We start from the raw sequence: 17,461 nt of genomic DNA, 5'->3' as shown, positions 1-17,461 counted from the left end.
AAGTTGGAGCATAATAATGTCTTCCAACCCCCCCCCCCTCTTTTTCTTTTCCTCCTTAAATTTCCCGTTTGGGTCCCACGTTAAATTCAATCATTTTTTCTTCTCAACAAAGGAGTACAATTCAGTATGGAAAACTGAGCTGGGTGAAGAGCATAACCTTTTTACACCATTTTTGACACACATTTTTAGAATATGGTGAATATTTTAGATGGCCTTCATACGAAGCATATTCCACATCAGCTTGACTGACAGATATATGCCCTCTTATAATAGCATTAGGAGTCAAAATAACCTTCAAAACGTCCCCTATTCAAAAATTAATATCCAGGATTTGATGTCCATGCTCCCGCATCGACTCCCTGAGGACTCAGAGCTTACTTGAGGGGCAAATATGGTTATGTCGTTCTTGAGGATTTAGTTGTGTTGGTTCCATTGTAACTTGTTTGACTATTTCTTTTATCTACCTTGTATGTCTGCCTTGTTACCTTGTGATTGCCCAGTTAGCTAGGTTAATTTTGGGTACGGAGTCGGAGTCTGGCCGAGCAGGTTATGTCCTGGTCAGATCTCATTTTTGTCATACTGTTCAAGATAATAGTGAATATTCCAGGTCTCTGGCATCAATATCATAGAATGACATCTAATTTCCAAATGATTGTATTAATAAACTTTATTAAACACTGGCAATGGTAACACCACAGCCACACAAATAGTTAAAATTGTGTGCAAATATGTTCCAAGACTGACCAGAGAAAGATAAGATACCAGTAAAGACAAAAAATAGATGAAAGGGTAACAATTTTGCCAAAAGATAATCTACACTTTTTTTTTTGGCTACGAGCGTTAAATGAAGATTGCTTCTTTATCTTTTCCACATAAGAAAGATGTCTCTGAAAGCTCAGTACTACCCAGACCAGGTGCCGCAGGCCTATTTCCGGCCAAAGTGCGGCTGGCGCATACAACGGACAGGTACTAGTCTGCAAAAGAAGAAAATTGCCGAGTCTTGTCTCCCCAGAAGTTCGGATCAAGATGTCCGCGTCAGGTGCTACTGAGATGTACATATGCTTCTCGATGTCAACTACTTTTATAGTAGGAAGCTCACCCTCCTTATACCTAATCCACTCACTACTATCAGTCACCCCATTGCAATAATTATGGCGTTGTTTAATAGCATGTACAAACTGATAAGCTCTACCTCCATCATCTTTACCACCTTGGCTAGTACCACAAGCTTTGGCCTCATTTAAATAGTCTTTGCAAGAATGTTGATCAAGTATGTAAATGCTATTTCCCTTCAGACCCTCATCAATTCTTGTCATCACACCATTTGAACTCTTGGCCTCTTTTGATGCTTGATCTTCACTCCATTTATCCTTGCAGGATTCTTGAATAGCACGTACAATCTCATCACGTGAAGTATAGGCCACGCAAAGTAAAAGCACCCTCTGGTTGTTGTGAGCAGTTGCTCTCATTGCCTTCTCTACTGCAGCCCGGACTGGTTCGGTCAGTAGTTGCAAGTTGCCAATGAAATGTAATCTAATACCGTATTCGTTGATAATACTGTCTTCTTGAAGCAATTCCTCAATCTTTTCTTGCATCAAGTTCATTAGAGATTGAACCTCTTTTGGCTGCCTTTTGAAGTTATTAATGCTGAATGCATATACAGTTGCATACTTCACTCCCAATTCATAGCAATACCTCAGCATAGACAGGAGAGCCGAAAATCCAGCCTTACGGCCATCACCTTCAGCCATCTTTCTCTTCTTGGCATACCTTCGATTTCCATCCATGATGAAAGCAACATGATCTGGCACACGACCAACAGATAAACCACAAAAAATGCATCTTCTCCAAAAACTACATAAACTGCCGAACAACTGGCTTGCAATACTTCCTGTCCTTCTCTCCATTTAAATGGTTGACATTAAACTTTTAAGAAACCAACATAGGCAATTCAAGATACCTTCAATATCAGCCAGCGTTAGCAACAGCGAAGGCACCTTGAGTTAATGATCCAGCAATCTATAGATTAGAAACTGCTCAAGTGTTAATCTGCATTCTGAGAGAAGAAAATAAAAAGTAGGAAATAATAAGTGATGGAAACAGTCACTATAGATGTTTGTATCATTAATTGTTATGTCTATGAGCAAGAAGGTGCAAAGTCAAGACTTAAGTACATGCCATAGTTCATTCACCAAATAAATAGGGGTCTCAAATGTTACATATTCAACAAATCAATGAAATATTGCCCATAGTCCCATCAATAAATGATGGCTTAAGCCAAAGTTTCAACCATCATTCTGGAACTTAAGGCTTCAAGGATCAAGAAAATGAACCATGGAAAATGGTCCTCCAACTACCAGTTCCTCCACCAGTTTTCATTCGTAAAGTTAGAGTACAATCTTTAGGCCTTTTCCTCTTTCCCAAGGCAGAAGTGTAAATTGTTAAAACAAAGTCACAAACTACAGTTCAATTCACAAAGATGAATAACCTCACATAGTAAGAATAACTTCATCAAAAGCAAAACCGCAATACCCAGTTTATGCTCTCAAGAATTAAAACGGACTAACTTCTCAAAGTATTACCCAAATGTCAGATACCTTGCATCATGAAAATTTATAGTTCTGCAATGGTTTGGACAACAATCATTACCATATTAAGTACAAGGTTCATGCCTAAAGTTTCTTCCTACATCAATAAACAGTGAAATAAAAAGCACCACAAACAAGTTACCGCTTATTAGATATCGTAGCAGAGACATAAGAGTATTAAATATTAATCAAGAACACATTAACGTTCGAAAACAGCATATTGATATGTCCTCCTGACAATATTGGAGTATGAAAATTCACAATAATCATGGGCCCTCTAGGCTGGAAAAAAATGGCAGTGTAGCACTCTAAACCACTCGGGAAAAAGTGATTAAAATGAGCTGATATGAAGCAATTAATTAAACAATAAACAACAAACACCAAATCGGACAACTCAATCATATGCCAGACAAGCGAAGGAAAAACGTAATCCGAAATACTCAGACAAAATTCTAATGCTGTATTTCGAAGCTTTTATTTCTTTAAACTCATTCAAATCAGTCGCTATTCAATGCAACCAAGCGTGATCAGAACACTTGATAAATAGTGTTACTCCGTTGCCGCTTAAAATACGTGTGTGTGTGTGTGTGTGTGTGTAATAAGAGAGTTGGAACCATGCATGCTTTCAAGTAAATTTTCAGAGCAACCAATCAAAAGAAAAGAGATACCTCGCGAAAATAAGATTCAGATCAATGCTTAACTGAAAGACTGAAGCATGCAGGATTTCAGCAAGTTACCGTCGAACCAAGGAGCGTTGACCCACATAACCATCGAACAAGATCACTCCCAACGGAGACGTAAATGCAAACCCTCAATAGATATTCACCGATTTAATCAGAGATCAAGATAAACTGATAAAGAATACTTTAAGCGCAATGGTGGCGAGAAGAAATAAAAAGAAAGAAAAAATTGCGATGACCACATCAACTAAAAAGTAGTTATGTCTAACGAGGGGGGGGCATGGGGTTGACATTCGGCACCCAAAATAAGAACAAAAATAAGAGCCAAATAAGAGCAGTCTAAGAGCGTGTCTAGTTAAGTGGTAAGATCTTAAATAAACCTATTTAAATCTAAATAAGTGATTATGAAGCATGTTTGTATTATTTGGGTAATTTTTATAAAATCTCGATCGATCGTGATTTTACTCTTCTACCGCACTTTTAGGATAAGCAACAAAGAGTAACTTATGCGTTTGAAAAATCCCGATCAATCTTCAGCAATTAAATTTTTTCCAATTTACCCTCACACACTCTTTCAAAAATCTCTCCTCAAATATTAACTTCATACCTTTTTTAAGTAATTATACATCTATAAGCGATTTAAATAAATGAAAACCAAATATAATCACAATTCTTAAAATCACTTATAAAAAAAAAAATCTAAACAGTGTCACTTATAGCTAGTGTCACTTATAAAATTTATGATTATTTAAAATTACAGTTATTCACCACTAATCTAAACAGGTACTAAGCCATAGAAGCATGCAAAGGCTTTTAGAATTAAGAGTGGTGTTTTGTTTGGAAATATTTAGATGGAAATTAAACTATAGTTTTAAAAGTGTTTTTACGGTTTACAAAATAAATATATAGAAAAGTTCGTCTTGTTTTACAGAAAAATATTTCTTAGGAAGACTTTTCAGGGTTGCCAAACTCTTTTTTGGTCGAAGACGACTAGACTACTATGACACTCGAAGGCACGAAATTGATCCTGAGAATAACATGGGCCTAACAGTGCTTGTAATGGGCTGAGGCCTACATATATTGGGCCGTACAATGCCCAATTCTAAATAGACTGCCTTGCCTGTGTAAACCCAAGCATGTTTACTGTATTATTAATTTAATAATTTAATACTTCATATCTTAAAAATATAAAATCATCATACCGTTGTTAATATTTATGATGGTAAATAATTACTCGTCCAGTCTTTAATATAGGACCTAATTGTTAAGTTAATTTTGATTCCAAATATAAGATTTATTTTTCATATTTATCAAGTTTTTTTTCTAAATTACCCTTATAGATACTTCCTCAACCATAATCAAGTAAGTAAAGGAAGAAGGATATTAAGAAAGATTATTATTGTATTTTAAGAAAAACATATCATATTTTTTGTGATTAGCTAACATTTGTCAATTTGATTTTATTCTCTTAAGGTTTGATTAAAGAAAATTTTTTGCTTGGCTTTGTTTTATTTATTGATTTATTGATTTTGATAAAAACAATCGAAACAACTACGAGAGATGTTGGTGCAACTAAAGTTGAAGTAATTCAAAATAGAGCAACCGTAAAATCGCACGAGTTTCGCCTCTCTTTTTTTTTGGGGGGGGGGGGGTTTCGCTTTGTATTTTTCCACTTTTATTCTGTTCATCTCTTTCCAATTATATTATGTACGGTTACTTTGTAGCTTCCAGAAATTTAAATTCATAATAATTGAGCTCACTTTAAGTCCATTCTATGCCAATGGGATTCCATCAAAGCTTCAATTTCATGGACAGCGAGATCTTAAGGAAAGTCTCGTCTTGTTCTTATTGTTAACCTTTCATTTGATACATCACTCATTTTTACGCAGTCTCCACCCTGAACCACTCCAACAAGTGTTGCAACTATAATAGTACAAAATCACATTTGAAAAATCTAACCGCAGATACAGTGATCGTGATACAGAATATCGACCCACTATACAGAAAAAGAACCTAGTCCAATCGCGGCAGTAAAAAGGCTGGTTAAAATCTCCCCCTCCGCCCAAGAATAGAACCAACAAAGAACATGTATCAAGAGGCCGATTCAGCCAATTGTTTCGATCATACTACCGTTTAACCACAGTTTCAACCTCAGAATAGCTTGAGCTTCCTACTTTGGATAGCTTTACTTTGTCCCTTTTTTTTGGGGCGTTTGAACACTTACTTTGTCTTTGATTGTTCCATGCCTTCCAATTCCTCAACTACTTCTTTCATGGAAGGACGGTGTTTGGGGTCAGGTTGTAGGCAATTCAGAGCAAGCTTAGCTGCCTGTGATGCTGCCTTGAGTGAATATTGACCCTGAATCCGAGCGTCCATAATGGCTTTCAACTTTCTTTTGCTAGACAGATATGGCTTCACCCATTCAACCAGATTCTGCCGCCCACTGGGTCGCTTTGGATCAAGTGCCCTCAGACCTGTCAGCATTTCAAGCAGCACTACACCAAATCCATACACATCGCTCTTTACATACAAGTGGCCTGTTTATCAACAAAGGTGCAATCAGGGGCTATGTTAGCACACGTTGATTTAGAATGGATTATCTTAGCCTGTTTATTATGTGCAATTATAAACACAAGGAGAAATTCTTCAGTAAAACCACCAGCTGAGATTTATCGGTGTGTCATTGTATCTCATCATCTGAAGCACCCAATTAAGCTATCCTTCTAGCTTTTTGCACAGCTAATTCATAGATTAAATGTACCCAAACAAGCTTCTCAACTTGAAGAATCTTTTGGGAGCACTGAATGTCTAATTTTTTAGTTATAAAACCCCGTTAAAAGCTGAAAACAATCAAGACTCAAGACAAACGAGATGCGCAAAGTTACTCTCTCAATCAGGCGTTAATGTATTTACCTGTAGCAACATATTCTGGAGCAGCATAACCATAAGTGCCCATAACCCTAGTTGTAACATGTGATTCTCCACCTAACGGCCCCAATTTCGCCAAGCCAAAGTCAGAAATTTTTGCATTATAATTCTGTAGGAGACAAAAGAATCTGATTAGTAATCTGACCTGTGATAAGGAGAGACCGTTAATTTTCTTACTCAAAACAGTGTCCACAACGTCAATTTCTATACTTCAACAGGTCAACAGGCCTAACATTAACGATCCTTTAAACAACCTCGTGGGGGAATATTTTAATCATACACTAGGAAGTTTCCATATAAGTACATCATAAGTCTGGCTCCGAGAAAATATAAAGGAATTTGGAGTAAGGTACATGCCACTCATCCCAAGGTAACACTATATTTTCCATCTTCCATCTTAATAATGAGGGAAGGTGCTGATTAAGACAAACATTAAGAGGCCACCTAGCAAAAGAATAACTAACCCCATCAAGTAGTATATTTGAGGCCTTGAAATCTCTGTATATCACTTGCTTTTCTGATGCGTGCAAAAAGGCAAGGCCTCGAGCTGCACCAATAGCTATTTTGAGTCGCATGTTCCACGAAAGTGGTTCAATGTTAGAAATTCCTGCTCAGAGACAAAAAGAAAAAGAAAACAAATTAAACTCAAATGTAGGGCCAAGCTTTTTCTTTCCCCACTTATTTTATGTATTTCGGTCTTCAGTTCATACTTCTGAAGAGATGATTCTCCAAACTGCCCTTTGGCATGAACTCATACACAAGCAGCAGCTCCTCAGCATCCCAACAGTAACCCAATAGCTTGACCAAGTTGGGATGAGAAAGCCTTCCCAAGAAATTGACTTCTGACTGTGGTATCAGAGCAAAAGAACAACACATCAACATATTATTTCACGAAGTATGATACCTTTTCTGAAAATTGTACCAAATTAGTGGGATTTATCTCACGGTGGGTACAGGAAATGCAACATGACAACTAAAATCAAGATGCACACCAGTTATTGACAAATATTAAAGCTTCACCAAGAACTAAGTCATTCATCAGGGATTAGTTTTCCAATCAACTGGTACCATATCAAATGCCCTCTTACTTATTTTGTGTTCTTTAAGCATGAATCATGCTTCACTGTGACCTAGGGAACCGAACCAAACCAACAAATACACTCACTACAACAAAGGTTATATCAACTTTAACTATTCCATCAAGGTTGGAGAAGGTTATGAAAATGTTTATCATTAGCTCACTATCCTTACATTTTTCTTATAACAAATAAACCTGGAGTCCTGGACACGAAATTCTACCAAAAATGCTGCACTGCTGCAAATGACCATGCTGCTTCATTAGGCACACAGGTCAGGGACGGCAGGTTCAATGAGAAGCTTCCATTCGTTATGTGCTATGTTTTAAAAATTGGGAATTTTTTTTTTGGGGGGGTTAAATTTTTGAGCAATTTCCATTCTATCATGATTGGGTTTTATTTTAATTAAGCATCAATTAGTTTGTTGTCTCCTATTTGGACTAGGACACGACTATTCACTTGATAAATGTAGGTGTCATGTTTGTACTAATATTAAGCAATAATACAGAGATTGCCTTCCTTCCATCCATCCCTCCCCCCCCCCCCCCTTCTTTTCCCTTTTTCACGATATCAAAGCTTGAAAGAACTGATGATCACCTTCATCTCATTTAGAGCTCCGAATGTAGAGGCCAGCTTAGCGCCCTCTTCAACCATCATGCCAAGAAGCTGCGGTAGTGCTCCAGCAGCTCAGGCCTCTGCCAAAATCACCCCTATGTATATTTTAAGGTGGTGGAAGAAAGATTATCTTACTGGAGAAGTAAGAAAGCCAGAAATGACAACTCAAAGTATGAGTTTCAGAAAACAACACCATCATGTCACGGCTAGTCAACTCTGACAACTATTATATATCAATATATTGCCTGAAAACATTATAGAGTTTACCCTCCTCAGCAAAAACTACATGAAACTTGCACTCACAATTCAGCCATAAGCACATTTCCTCATAAAATATTTTACTGTACGCCCCTAGTTCATGATGACATTGACCATGGTAGGCCTTTGGTTTTGTTGTCGCTGTCCTGGATCTACTATATGAATATCCCTTGGCTGTTCTCCCACTCAAAAAGGGTAATGCTACTCACCACATCTAAGAAATTCTATATTAACATGAATGGTGCATTTTTTAAGAATACATCTTTCTATGGTTAAACGCCCATTGAGGGGGAGAATGAGAACACTTAAGAATGGGAGTTCGTGAGTGATTTCAGTCCTATACAGCGGACTCTAACCTCCTATAGTCCAGAACTTGATTTGGATATATCTGAGATTCAACTCAATGCTCAACTTGATGTGATGGAAAAGGCCAGACAGAATACTAACTACCAAAACTACTCAATAAAGGAAGAATGTCCAGTGACTGAACAACAGCAAACAGAGGAAGAGTCAATAGAAGAACAGCAGTATAAAGAGAAGAAAAAAGGTGCACTACCTATTGCATTCTTTCCCATGTCAAGAAGCTGAAATGGAAAATAACCAAGAGGTATAAATTGACCTGAGAAAGGACGAAAGATCATGTATTCAAAACCCTATTAATCAGTTCATTTGTTATGCAGATGCAATGAGAAGCTTCCATTAATACAGGTTATCATCTTTCCTATTTTTTATTAGCATTTTTTCACGAAATCTTTACATTATTAGGATTGGGTTTTATTTCCAACAAAGCATTAGTTAGTTGTCTCCCATTAGGACTAGGACACGGCAATTCACGGGTACTATGCTTGTACTACTTATGATAGCTATTGGATCAAACCTTCTACATTATAAATACAAAGATTCATACAAGTCTACCACTTCGCATATGGTGCTGCCATATGCCTGCCCTCGAACTTTGGAATATTAAATTCAGATATGAATAAAACTTAATTTGTTCCTTTCTTTCAACAAAAGAAATGATGAATTTGTGATCGGATGGTAGGAAAATGAAAACATTTCCAAATAATTAAGGAAAGAGGACGCCTATTGAATTCATCGAGCCAAGCATTCAATACAGTGGATATTAGAACAACATATTTTAATGGCCCCCCTTCATCTGTGGGTGAGCAATGAAAGGCAGAAAAACAAGTCGTTAATGTGGGACCCGACTGCATTTTTCTACTGAAATCACTGATCATGTTAAACTCATGTTCATGTTTGTCTATTCATCGATTTGTACTTGGTTTATTTGTCACTGATTTATTTGTATCCAGTTTCCACACTAATTAACGAGACTGATCAGCAAGAGTTGTAAGTCGTGAGCAACAAACTGTTAATCATGACGAAAACCATCTTTAATTGCTAAAATTGCTAATTTTCTTATTCCAGAAAACACAAGGTAGAACAACACAAAACAATGTCCACCGCTCTAAAAAAAGTAAGCAGAAGAACTGCAGTCAACGCACCTGCCACTCTTGGAATCCTTGCACGCTTTCTGCGTTCAATTTTTTAATAGCAACCACAATTCCACACCCTGCCTTAGATGGTGTCAGTGTCTTCTCATCCAGCCAGCCTTTGTAAACTTTACCAAAACCACCCTCTCCAAGCAATGTATCGGATTTGAAGTTCTTTGTAGCTGCTTTCAAGTCTCCAAAACTGAATACCTTCAGGTTTGGAGTTTCTAGAATTTGCCCGTTAGGGGAAGGAAGGGAATCGCCGAGGCTCCCACTTGCCAGTTCTGAAAATTGACTCCTCGCAGCACTGCTGTTCGTAGCAGAGAACCCAACGTTCTTACTGTCAGTACTCGCTGAACCTACAGAGGCAAATGGTCAAAGAGAATGGAAATCTAGCCTTGCTTCTCTGGGAAGTTGCAACAATCAGATAGAACCAGTGACCAAGTTTCACCCAATTTATGCGACCCATGCCGAGAAATCCCAGATTATGGAAAATAAAACCCATTCTCACCTGAACATGGATTTTTGTTGATACTAGACGTCGCTCCATCATCGTGGGCGAGAGACCCAAAGCATAGACCCATATCAAGCCCCCAGGCGAGAAAGCTAGCATAAAATGGCTCCCGCAAAGCCTGAAAGAGCAGCAATGAAGAAGGTTTGAGGGAGCCAGAGGCGAGAAGTATCGTTTTCGTCTTGGTTACCACAATTTTTTTCGGTTAAATTATGTTCATTTCTTTTTCTAGGGGTTACTGTGCGAAATTCACATAGCTGCTTCGCCGGCTAGACCCAGTTGAAGCAAAAACTCCGCTACCATCGAAGTTTCGTTTTTTGATTTTTCTTTTATTTATTTGTTTGTTACTACCCTTTCACATCGTTTTTCCGCCGCTACCAAGCTCTTCTCAGATTAAGGTCAACGACCGCGTGAGAGTTGGGTCAAAACCTCCATCTGTGTTTATCCATCGTCTGGGGCCCAGAAAACAGCACACGAAACCACAAATCCTTCCGAATATGATGACTAAACTGAACGACAGGGTTTCAAATAATCGCTTCAACTTTAATTTGCTGGAGGACACGGGTCAAATTCAATGCGCCTTCAATGGGTCAGGCTTTGCACTTTTTGTTTTGGGGCAAGAAGCTCAGGCTTTGCTAATCGTGATTCAGTGATTCGCTAATCGTGTCCTTTCCGTAACTCTAGAAATTTAACAAATCAAATATTTGTTTTTGGTGCACCTGATCTTGAACTAATTTTTAAAAAAATTCAACACTTTAAAGTTTTTTTTTGTCTAAATACTGGATGTACAAAAAAATATTTTTAAATTCTAGATACACTCAAAAAATAATTTAGAATGTTGGATACATTAAAAAATATTTTAAAGTACTGAATGCTCTTAAATATTTCAATGCACTGAATGTATCACAAAAATACTTTAGGATACTAGATCTACCGAAAAAATATTTTGAGATGCTGGATACATCTTAACTTAGTTTTAAAAGTGATTTGATGATATAAGAAGTAAGTATGCGATAAGAACTCTTTTTGAATTTTTTTTTTTTGCACATATAAAACACCCCCTCAATCTGGTGATGTAATACTACCTTTGGTCTAGTAATTATTTTACACAACTTATAAATAAAAAAGAAAGTTAAAATTAATTATTTCTTATAAAATCTTAAAATTGTCCTCAACAAAAATTATTAATGAGAAGAGTTTGGTTAATTAGAAAGTTTTATAATTAATTAAGAATATTGGTAGAAAAAATTAGGATTAATATAATTTTTGGTCCCTCAAATATGTTCTTCATTTTAATTTTGGTCTCTTAAGAGGCAAAATGATTCTAGTTTTTATTAAATTATAAGGACTAATATTTTAAATGACAAAAAATTGAAAGACCAAAATTAAAACCAAAATTTGTATTAACCCAAAAAATTAATGCTTCGTTCAGTCACTAATTTAGGAGCCGTTTTGCAGGATTAGATTTAATTGTAAATATAAAATTCTAATTCACGTTATTTCTCATATTTATCGTATTTTCTAAACTAATTTATCAACTTATAAAATAACATATAAACTAATGTTACACAGATATTTTAAATCATAGTTGTTATACTTAATTAATTTATCTAATTTTTTAATATACTCCAATTGATTAACTAAAAAATGAAAATCATAATCTTTAATATGTGAGATGTTGAATTAGTAATTAGTACGTTTGGAATTGTCTATACTGTCAATCTCAAAACTGTAGCCACGGATGGATCCGAGCCTTTCTCAAGGCAAGCGACTCCTTCAGATGCGAGATGACCCTTTTTCAAGGCAATTGACTCTCCCAAAACCATCCAAGACTCGCAACATCCAAGTCCCAAATCTCAACCTCACAACAGCCCCAGAATTTATTCAGCAATGCGTAATTAAATTCGCCACGCAGCATTACAATTTACAAGGACATTCTCTATTAACTTTATCCAGTCCTTTATTTTTAGTACATCCCAATATTAAACCTCACCAAGCCACAATGTTCTAACCCGAATCACAATCAAACGAACTTTAACGGGCAGCTGTATCAACTGAAACAAAAACACAAAGGAAGGTCTCTGTCTCTACAGTCTCATCATGTCCAAGCAACGCGTTCAAAGCTAAGCAGAACAGTGCAATAACCGACCAAGAATTGACTTTACTAGCCACTGCATTAAATTCGTCAAAGCTATGTCAAATGCAACACTTTGCTCAACTTCGAAAATCAATTAAAGTGACGATCTCTATTAACTTTAATGGAAGGGTATAAACGGAGATGAGCATACAATTAAGGAATCATCTGAGAACAAGGGATGTCATCAGGCCAAGAGACAAAAGTTCCACTGTTTCACAATCCATACATATGTAGAGAGAATTAAATGAAACGGAAACTTATGCCATTTTTACTCCAGTGAAGCAGCAACCTTTCCGACAATACTACCCCCTAAGTCCAAGCCCACACTGTTTTAGAACAGTGTGGTCGCCACTTACTAACTTGCCAAAACAGCTACAATTTCTCACTGGAAATTGCCTTGCGTTGGCTGAGCTTCCAATTTCTCCAGGTGAAAGGGAACATGTATGCTTTTATAATTATTAGAAGCAGAACTGCATAGATTTCAGTGATCTTTCAAACGATCGTTTTTTCACTCGTTGACCTTTAGGCTCTAAGAGCTGGAAGCACTGGAGCTCTGTTTCGTCATAGCTCGAGCTCTGTGCCTTCTCTTGAAGACATCCTGTCTGAATCTCTTGGTTTCTCGCTCTATGTCCACGGAGGGTTTCCTCTCAATAATTTCTTTTTCACACTCGAGCATCTTTTGCCTCTTTGTCACAGCCATAACAGCAGTATCATTCTCTATTTCTTCATTTTCTGCCACTTCCTGCATGTACTTGTGGTAAATCAAAAGTGATAAAAAAAAATGCATGCTTATGTATGACGGTTCATATTTAAATATAGCATAAAAGTACCAAGGCTGTTAAAAGTGAGATTGTAGTTAAAAAGAAAAATCAAAAGGCCAGCAAATATTTAGTCCAAAACCAAAGCAAAAGGCCGGCAACCTTCAAAATATAAAAATTCATAATTGACACATAAAGAATTATGAATTAACATCCCGTTTTAAAGTTAAGCATTAAAGAAAGACTATCCATCTAAGAAAAACTGAAATGATATGTTTATAAATCAAGTATAAAGTTCAACCAAATATTTAAAATATCTATCAGGCAGGACTCCATGTATCAAGTGTATCCAGTATCACTGAAAAAACAAACGAAATTGAAAAGTCATGCATAATGGAGGGTGAAATATACCAGAAAAAGAGCTTTCATCAGTACTGTCATTTTCTCCTTTGTTTTTCTCATCTTCTCACACTTATTATTTCCCTATTCAAGTATTTCTACCGCACAAGATTGCAAAAGTAACATTATCCAAGGAATATATGAATATACACGGGAAAATAATGTGTTACATAAAAATGTCATTAAAAAACAGTACATTCATCTTTCAAATGATTAGGGTAGATTCTGATTTTTTTTTTTTTTTTTTGCCCAACCAGAACACATGAGGAAAGAGATATTCAGCATGACCGAGAGAACACAAAATAAAAGCACAATACAATGGATCACAACTCCGGCTCATTTTCAATGCTCTAAAGAGCAGTTCAACCATGTGTAACGGTATATATTATGATGAAATCCATAGCATTTTTCATGTCTTGAAATAAAACTACCCCCTATGTTTACACTTTTAACAATCATGAGTGCCACTCGGCAAGAAAAAAAAAGGACACTGCTTCCAAGTCAATGTTTATATCAATCAACCCACACCGAGAAGAAATTTATGACCACTCATTCTCTGATAATGCACCGTATTAATGATACTAGGACAGTTGCCCTAACATACACTGGAAATGAAACTGATGTTCTTTGTCACATATCAAGAGTTCACTTGAAACGTGCTATGTATGTATAGCTCTATGCTGAGTGCAGCGAAGTCATCAACATAAGAGAGGCATAGTAAGAAAAGACCTGAAGATCATGAATGAGATTGTCAAGCGATTTAATCTTCCTATGAGGCCAGCGGGGAATACCAAATTCTCTGCACTTCCTCTTTAGTACGGTGAGTCCAACTTTTAGATTTCTTGATGCTTCTACAATTGGCACATCAAAGTACTTCACCAGATCTGCTAAACCAATGCTTGCTACATCTTTACTAGCTGCCCTCTTTTTCTTCTCTATGTTACCTGTATTTGGTTATCTGACCTGTAAGATTTTAATACATGTCCGTGACAAAATAATATTAAAATTAAGAGCACTGATGCAAAACCTGGTAAACTTTCGTCAATGATGTCATTGTCTGGCCACTCAGCTGGGTCTAAACTTTCATCATCTGATTCATTCCCTGGTAAATCAGACATGCCTAAGCTTTCCTCATCTGCTTCCTTGTCTTGTGGCTCAGGCATGTCATCCGGATAAGGAAGACAATTGAGATCCTGGAGCAAAATTTTTCTTGGCTGACGGCTATCATTGCGGTTTCCTTGGCATCTTTCATCAGAAGAGGTTTGCAGCATATCATTCTCTTTTGATTTACAGTTCAACTCATGTATCATATGAAGATCATTAAGCAATGTTGGAATCAGCTGAAGTTTGGGATTCCTGAATAATTTTTAGAAGCAATTAAAAGAGGGAGAAGGGAGAGTTATGAATTTTAGATGGTACAAGTAGTAGCACAGTAATGTGGAGATGCAGTGGTCTATACATTGATGGTGTGCAAAGTTACCAAATGTGACATATAATACACAAGAAATTAGATATAAGCATGCCATACACATGCAAATGATCTGTTTCACTTTTGAGCAGCTTTCAATAAACATGACTGCATTTTTTAGATTATTAAATGCCTCCCAGAAAACAAAAAATGGACATTAGCAACTCAAAGAAGTTCACAATTCTCGTTTAAGTCAACCTCAAGTTCGAACTCCTGCTAAGGCCAAAACTAATTAGCAAGGAAAACTATGCAAAAGATGCTTCAAAGATATCAAAGCTTAGGGAGGGTATATCTTCCTCCTAATTGCATGTTTAAATGATAAAAAAAAGTACATTCTCTTGCTTGTTCAAGAGATCAAATAAAAGGTGGGGAGTTATCTTACAATTTGGAGGTGAAAAAGTTTACCATATGAGAAAAGAATGGAAGGGTAATCAATCTCCTATATCTCTGTTCCCTTTCTTAAGAAGGAACAGAAGAAAATCGAAACATTCAAAGTAGTTCTCTTGACATGCCCACTCCCGGTACAAATCAGACAGTATTTGATGCCTTCAGTAAACCAGCGACATAGTAACAAGATAAGTGCTTGAACTTACAGAAATCTGAACATCAAACCACTAAACGGCTGGGTAGGTGGTCACATTAAATTGACTTTCAATAGGACGACAAGCAGAATGTTAATAAATGGAGATCAGAGATGGCACATGAAGGACCACTTAGGATGGCCATCATAAGATTCCAGCGAAAGAGAAGTGAACAGAGTAGGGGCAATCTTGGGTTTCAAGTTTATGATTTAGTAAACATCCGATACACTCCTGTTTAAGGCATCTTCGCCAAGATTTAGTAGTGTCGTAAATCGATAAATAGTTACTTACTTGCTTATACTAGAGATGCCACTCACAGCAAACGTTTACTTCCAAGGAAAAAGTAAAGCCAGAGACATTTTCAGGTCTCAAAACTAATCCCTGTACAGTTTGCTATTATTCAGGTAAGGATTAAGGGATTTTTTTAAAACCTATATTCCATTGCCAATACTTCCTCCTTTTATCACTTTCCCAAGGCAAAAGGAGAGAGGGTGGGATTCTGACGAAGTGTAGGCTCCTAGAATCTTGAATGATTAAGTCAAACGATTGCCAGTATGCCGCATGTATAAAGGAAGTCTCGATACAATTATAGTTAGCTTCTCCATTGTTCCATCCGTCAACTAGCATGTTATAAATTCTCATCCTAAATTAGAGTTTGCTCAGCATGTGTTGTATGGTTCACAGGACGTCAACTTACATAAAATCCAAAATTTTTCTGCCGTGTGTTACATATTTTAAAATGCGATTAAGTCGGGAACCCAAAAACAAACAAACAAAAAATGTGGGACCTAAGGGCTCGGCCCAAGATAATTTAATTAAGCAGGCCAATTTAGTAGATTAGTACCTCCAACCGAACGAGGTTTGGAGAACAAAACAACGGCGTTTAAAAAAGGCAGATAGGGCTTAACAGACGGTGGTTACCTCGTGACTGATAATAACCGAGGAACGCGGGAACATTGAGGCTTGTGATCGGCGTGAAACGCAAAGACACAAAGCCAGACTCCATTCTGATACCCTTCAGAAACTTCGGAAACACGAAATTTCTGTAATGTAAGAATTGGGGTAGCTCGCATTTCTCCGTATGAGCCGCTCCGAGAAAATACAAACTCTCTTTCAACCTCGCTTTCCCTCCCATCCCTCAGTCGGTAGACATGCACGCTCCTGATCAACTCTGCAACATCAACAAAATTTCGAAAATTGTCAATCCCCCAGCCAGCCCCAAAACATTCTTTCCATTAAAAAAAAAAAACAAAAGTTTCGATCGAAATGAGCAATGAAATCTGAAACTCAGACTCCAGGAAATGAAACGAAAACGAGGGATGAGTTCATAGTTACCTTCTTTAATGGTGTTCTGGAAGACTAGAAGAGTGGTCAGAGAACAGTTCCCTGCGGAATCCATGAAGGTTCTGAGGATATCATGACTATTGAGTACGAAGTAGAGGGAACGACGGTGAAGGGAGAAAGGGAAACGAATGAGGCAAAAACCAGCTTTTTGAGTGAGTTTGCATGATCTTCCCCTTTTTTCTCGTTTGTTTTCGGCTCAAAATCCAGGGTCCGCCAACGCCAAGGTCAGTGTGGCAGGTTTTTTTTAAATTTTTTAAATATACATGCATGCATACATACATACATACATATTTATATTTATATATGGCGACACACACATTTTTCCCTCCTTTTGGCTCCCTAACCCCTGCCATTTTTTCCATTTATTTATTTAATCATCTGTTTCGATTTTGACTGCATTTTATTCTAATTTATAAGGAGAAAAATAATTCGAATAATTTAGGTTTTACATGTTTTCTTATTTTGAAATCAGTTTTTTCAAAAATAAAAAAAATTTTGTTTGGTAACTTATTTTTAACTTAGTATTTAAAAAAACACAAATCTGTTTTTTAAAACTAAAAAATAAAACAATTTGCAGTTGTTTTCTTATTTTTATTTTTACATTTTTTTTTTGGTTTGGAAAAAC

The 17,461-nt window shown here is 36.8% G+C and overlaps 3 protein-coding genes across 9 annotated transcripts; all 3 read right to left on the bottom strand.

Moving 5' to 3' along the window:
• Positions 1 to 632: 632 nt before the first annotated feature.
• On the bottom strand, positions 633 to 3,460 carry LOC114750818 (rubber cis-polyprenyltransferase HRT2-like). Of its 6 annotated transcripts, XM_028939433.1 has the most exons (3): positions 3,326 to 3,454; positions 1,961 to 2,056; positions 633 to 1,804 (listed from the first exon to the last, which is right to left on the bottom strand). In XM_028939433.1, exon 3 carries the CDS (start codon positions 1,785 to 1,787, stop codon positions 711 to 713), a length of 1,077 nt encoding a protein of 358 aa, XP_028795266.1. In that variant the 5' UTR covers positions 1,788 to 1,804; positions 1,961 to 2,056; positions 3,326 to 3,454; the 3' UTR covers positions 633 to 710. The 6 variants fall into 6 exon arrangements, with proteins under 6 accessions (XP_028795266.1, XP_028795263.1, XP_028795261.1 ...); XM_028939430.1 differs by having other exon boundaries at positions 633 to 2,019; positions 3,326 to 3,460; XM_028939428.1 differs by having other exon boundaries at positions 633 to 2,056.
• Positions 3,461 to 5,088: 1,628 nt separating this feature from the next.
• Positions 5,089 to 10,432, bottom strand: LOC114750820 (probable serine/threonine-protein kinase PIX13). The gene is made up of 6 exons (XM_028939435.1): positions 10,150 to 10,432; positions 9,651 to 9,997; positions 6,907 to 7,042; positions 6,661 to 6,803; positions 6,182 to 6,305; positions 5,089 to 5,805 (listed from the first exon to the last, which is right to left on the bottom strand). The coding sequence occupies exons 1-6, from the start codon at positions 10,220 to 10,222 to the stop codon at positions 5,489 to 5,491; spliced, it is 1,140 nt and encodes a 379-aa protein (XP_028795268.1). The 5' UTR covers positions 10,223 to 10,432; the 3' UTR covers positions 5,089 to 5,488.
• A 1,915-nt stretch (positions 10,433 to 12,347) lies between these two features.
• LOC114750821 (protein RKD5) lies at positions 12,348 to 17,085 on the bottom strand. Of its 2 annotated transcripts, none has more exons than XM_028939436.1 (5): positions 16,828 to 17,085; positions 16,414 to 16,663; positions 14,471 to 14,799; positions 14,173 to 14,387; positions 12,348 to 13,028 (listed from the first exon to the last, which is right to left on the bottom strand). In XM_028939436.1, exons 1-5 carry the CDS (start codon positions 16,889 to 16,891, stop codon positions 12,816 to 12,818), a joined length of 1,071 nt encoding a protein of 356 aa, XP_028795269.1. In that variant the 5' UTR covers positions 16,892 to 17,085; the 3' UTR covers positions 12,348 to 12,815. The 2 variants fall into 2 exon arrangements, with proteins under 2 accessions (XP_028795269.1, XP_028795270.1); XM_028939437.1 differs by lacking the exon at positions 12,348 to 13,028 and adding an exon at positions 13,497 to 13,541.
• Positions 17,086 to 17,461: the final 376 nt, after the last annotated feature.

The sequence above is a fragment of the Neltuma alba genome, unplaced genomic scaffold, assembly GCF_004799145.2.
Source record: "Neltuma alba isolate B1F8T4 unplaced genomic scaffold, ASM479914v2 tig00006653_pilon, whole genome shotgun sequence".
NCBI classification, from domain to species: domain Eukaryota; kingdom Viridiplantae; phylum Streptophyta; class Magnoliopsida; order Fabales; family Fabaceae; genus Neltuma; species Neltuma alba.
Note: the sequence above shows the minus strand (reverse complement) of the source record. Positions and strands in the feature narration are given on the sequence as shown.

Coding starts and splice junctions, on each gene's coding strand:
- LOC114750818 (XM_028939430.1), bottom strand. CDS start 1,907: ATGGAGAGAAGGACAGGAAGTATTGCAAGCCAGTTGTTCGGCAGTTTA.
- LOC114750820 (XM_028939435.1), bottom strand. CDS start 10,222: ATGGGTCTATGCTTTGGGTCTCTCGCCCACGATGATGGAGCGACGTCT. Junction 9,998..10,149: donor CAACAAAAATCCATGTTCAG/GTGAGAATGGGT, acceptor TTGCCTCTGTAG/GTTCAGCGAGTACTGACAGT. Junction 7,043..9,650: donor AAGGATTCCAAGAGTGGCAG/GTGCGTTGACTG, acceptor CTGATACCACAG/TCAGAAGTCAATTTCTTGGG.
- LOC114750821 (XM_028939436.1), bottom strand. CDS start 16,891: ATGGATTCCGCAGGGAACTGTTCTCTGACCACTCTTCTAGTCTTCCAG. Junction 16,664..16,827: donor CCAGAACACCATTAAAGAAG/GTAACTATGAAC, acceptor TTGATGTTGCAG/AGTTGATCAGGAGCGTGCAT. Junction 13,029..14,172: donor ATCTCATTCATGATCTTCAG/GTCTTTTCTTAC, acceptor AAGTACATGCAG/GAAGTGGCAGAAAATGAAGA.